General features: G+C 38.8%; 1 protein-coding gene across 1 annotated transcript; it reads left to right on the top strand.

Annotated features, from left to right (window-relative positions):
* The first annotated feature begins 896 nt into the window (after positions 1-896).
* Positions 897-3572, top strand: LOC111887735 (zinc finger protein GIS2). The gene is made up of 4 exons (XM_023883896.2): positions 897-1040; positions 2124-2329; positions 2589-2681; positions 2767-3572. The coding sequence occupies exons 2-4, from the start codon at positions 2202-2204 to the stop codon at positions 3317-3319; spliced, it is 774 nt and encodes a 257-aa protein (XP_023739664.1). The 5' UTR covers positions 897-1040; positions 2124-2201; the 3' UTR covers positions 3320-3572.
* Positions 3573-3928: the final 356 nt, after the last annotated feature.

Genomic DNA, 3928 nt, shown 5'->3' with positions numbered 1-3928 from the left:
TAAAGAAGGTCTCATCAAAGCCTTACCAGAGACACTGCACGTAGTAATCAGATTTGCATCACCGTCACTCATCTCCTCCTCCATCTCTGTTGCTGCCTGCTTTGAGGTTAAGAACCATAAATCCTTTCCTGATTTCGAATTAAACATTGCCATGCCCTGATTCTTCCTTTCATGATTTGCCTTGATTATTCTTTCCTAATTTGCTAATGGGTTTTCCGATGGAGGCTGCTGGTGGTGTTAACAGTAAATGTGGATGGTTCAATGGTGGTTTGAGTATAGGTTGCTAGTTCGGTGAATAAGGTGGTAGTTTCTAGTTGTTTTTAGTGAAACGCTTGCTTTGAACGGAGGACTGGATGCGATGAAGTGAGGGGTGGAAGTGGTGCTCTATTTTTCCGGTGAGGGGTGGTAACGGTGCTATAATTTTCGGAGGTGGTGTAGACTACTTGTGGTGGTGGTGGTGGTAAGTCTTTAACAAAATAGAAAAATAATTAAAATAAAATTTAATAATTAAAAATATCAAAAATGTTAAAAATAAATGAAAAGGGTAAAGGAAAAGGGCATTTTAGTCTTTTTATGTGTCATAAGGGATTAAACGTGCAAATTAAAACTAACAAGGGATGAAACGTGCAACTTTTAATGATACGGGGGACGATCCGAGTTAATTTTTGAAAATAGGGACCAAACACGCTTTATGGCATATGCACGAAGGACGAACGGTGTAATTTACCCTTCTAAATTTGTTTGTTGCTAAAAGGCCCATATACAAAAGTTCATCATGGGCTTCAAAAGTTCTAACATTTTGTGAGGTGTGGTAAAAGAAAAACAAAAGTTTAAGGGGGGTAAAATGCCGTTTTATATAGTTTAGAAGTCTTTACACGAAAATTATTATATTCATATAATAAAAATATAAAATAGATATAATTGCACCATCCATCCTCTGGCCTCTTGCGCTTTGTCCCGAAGAAAAAAAACCCTAAATTTCGTCGAACTCTCTCTTCCTACGCTCATAACAAACTCCGAATCGAACAGCTTCCAGTCAGGTATTTCCTCGATCTCTTCAATTCCCTTGCAGCTGAATCTGAATTTTCGGTTTGATTTTGAAAATTTCATGTTTTTGATTCGGTTTATATATACGTTTGGTGCTTCCAAAACGGTTGCGTTCTTGATTGAGAAACGAAAGAACCTCTTTTTTGTGCTATTCGATGCATAATTTGCTGGTGATTTTGAGATTGTGAATTATCTGTTGCGCTTTAGTTTGGTTTATCCCTGAAGTCTAAAGGTCATTCGATAAAACTCATCCAGGAAAAAACTGATATGTCCATTCAATTTCTCTGAAATTTAAGATACATGCGTATCTACGCCTTGAAATTTGCGAGTTAAAGGATGTTTGGATAGGATCTATTATTTTAAGCCTGGTTCCATTTAGCAACACATCGTTTGTCCATGGAATGAATATATGATAACGCCATGGAGCAATTTGCCACTTCCAGGACCCTTGTTGTGCTATGGTTTTTGTACTTACTCCATCTCTCTGACTTGCAACACTCAAATTATGCAAAAAGTAGTCTTCAATAGATACCAATTTATCCCCATCTTATGCATATAGAAATAAATATGGTCATCATGGACCTCAAAAGTTAAGCTTTTGTGATGGATGCTTTCTACACATGACTATAGTCAAGTTTTTTCATTGATTCATCTGCAGAGAAAGTTGCAATTCAGTGTATGTAAGGTTTAATTCACTTAAGTCACACAAGACCTCTTTATGCTTCCTCTTTAGGTTGCATTATTTTGTATTTCCTTTTTCCTTTGTTCTTAGCCTACCCCAACTAGTTTGCATATGTTGTATAAAAGGAGGTGAAAATCCATAAGAGAAGTCTCTCAGGTTCAAGCTTGGACATTGTTATTTACCTCTCTGATGTGATTGATGTTTGCCAGTGTCTTAATGATGACGTGGCGAGTGTTGGGTATGTAAGTGGATTCATTCATGGTGGTGTGCTTGTTGAAAATTGAAATGAAAAAAAAAAAAAGAAAATATGTGGTTTGTGTGTAGAGTTGGGATTGGTGTTTGAGTGAAGTATGATTGGATTTTGTCTGATGGAGGGTGTGGTTGCAATGGGCAGGGTGGAGGCGGCAGCAGTGGTGGAGTTGGTGGTTCTGGTTGTTTTTTAATTAAAAAAAAAGGAAAAAGAAAAAGAAAAATGAGTTCAGACAGCAGGAGTCGATCCAGGAGCAGAAGCAGGAGCCCCATGGATCGCAAGATCCGTACCCATCGAAGCTCTTATCGTGATGCTCCTTACAGAAGGGATTCTCGTCGGGGTGGTTACAGGTTTTTTTATTTTCTATTTTTTTTTAAATTCTTCTTTTTCCCCAAAAAAAATATATTTAAGTTGGATGTTGGTGTGGGACCCGGAGGCAAGGATGGAGGATTGATTCTCCACATTTTTCTTGATTTTTCTTGATATGTTTTCTATTTTGTTACATTAAATATACCCATAATTCATATAGCAACATGCATATCAGGAAAATACCTAATTTTATCTATTTATTAAATATTAATCGAGGTTTTACTTTTCTCCAATTTTCAGCCAAAGTAGTCTGTGTAAGAACTGCAAAAGACCAGGACACTATGCTAGAGAATGCCCTAATGTTGCCATTTGTCACAATTGTGGACTTCCAGGGTAAGATTAAAACTGTTTCTGTATTAAATCAAAAAAGTTAGACTTTTTTTAATTTTGACTTTGACTTTGACTTTGACTTTGGCAGGCATATTGCTTCAGAGTGTACCACAAAATCCTTATGTTGGAACTGTAGAGAGCCCGGGCACATGGCCGGAAACTGCCCGAACGAGGGGATCTGCCACACGTGTGGGAAAACCGGCCACCGTGCGAGGGAATGCTCCGCTCCTCAGATGCCACCTGGCGACATGAGACTCTGCAACAACTGCTACAAACAAGGCCACATCGCTGCTGACTGTACAAACGACAAGGCTTGTAAGAACTGTAGGAAAACCGGCCACCTGGCGCGTGATTGCCTCAACGATCCGGTTTGCAACTCGTGCAATGTGGCAGGCCATGTGGCTCGGGACTGCCCGAAGGGCAGCACGGGTGGCGATGACCGTGGCGGCCCACGTGGCGGCGGTGATAGGGGTTCGGGTGGTGGTTTCCGGGACATTGTGTGTCGGAACTGCCAGCAGGTTGGGCATATGAGCCGTGATTGTGTGGCGTTGATGATCTGTCATAATTGTGGTGGAAGAGGACACCTGGCGTTTGAGTGCCCGTCCGGGCGGTTTATGGATCGGTTTCCAAGGAGGTATTGATGAGAGGGATTCCAGGCAGATGGCGGGCAGGTAACATTGGCTTTTTTTTACTGCGTTTTAGTGTTTTGGGAATTTTCTTTGGTAGAGAGATTTGAAAGTGAAAGTTTCGGGTGTTGAGTTTTAATTTTGTATGATTTAAATGTCGTGTTACGAGCAGCTTGATGTTATTGCTGTAGTTTTATTTTGAAACGATAGTGTAATCCTAAATCCCAATCCTAATAATAATGTTGGAATTCTGTGTGTTGTCTTTTCATGTTAGTTCTCTCACTTTTCCTTTTTCTTCATTAATTACACTTCGAATAAAATGGATTAATAGATATATGAGAAAATGACGTCATATTGTAGAAATGGAAAAAATGGTCCACAATGGTTTGTTGTTTTCTTTGGGTTTAGTCTAGTTCGTTGGGTTATGGATTTGTTCTCTAAATTTTTAGGCAAAATTATATAAATGGTCTCTATGGTTTTTGAGATTCATGATTCACGAGTTTAGTGACTAACTTTTTTTTTGTTACACAGACGGTCCTTATGGTTTAATTTTGTTAAAGTGCTGGCCCTAAACCATATAAAATGACTGAATATTCGTTTTACTTTAAATTTTATATTTTTATT

This window comes from Lactuca sativa, chromosome 4, assembly GCF_002870075.4.
Source record: "Lactuca sativa cultivar Salinas chromosome 4, Lsat_Salinas_v11, whole genome shotgun sequence".
In the NCBI taxonomy this organism is placed as follows: domain Eukaryota; kingdom Viridiplantae; phylum Streptophyta; class Magnoliopsida; order Asterales; family Asteraceae; genus Lactuca; species Lactuca sativa.
The sequence above is the reverse complement of the archived record's forward strand: the minus strand, read 5'-3'. Positions and strand labels throughout refer to the sequence as shown.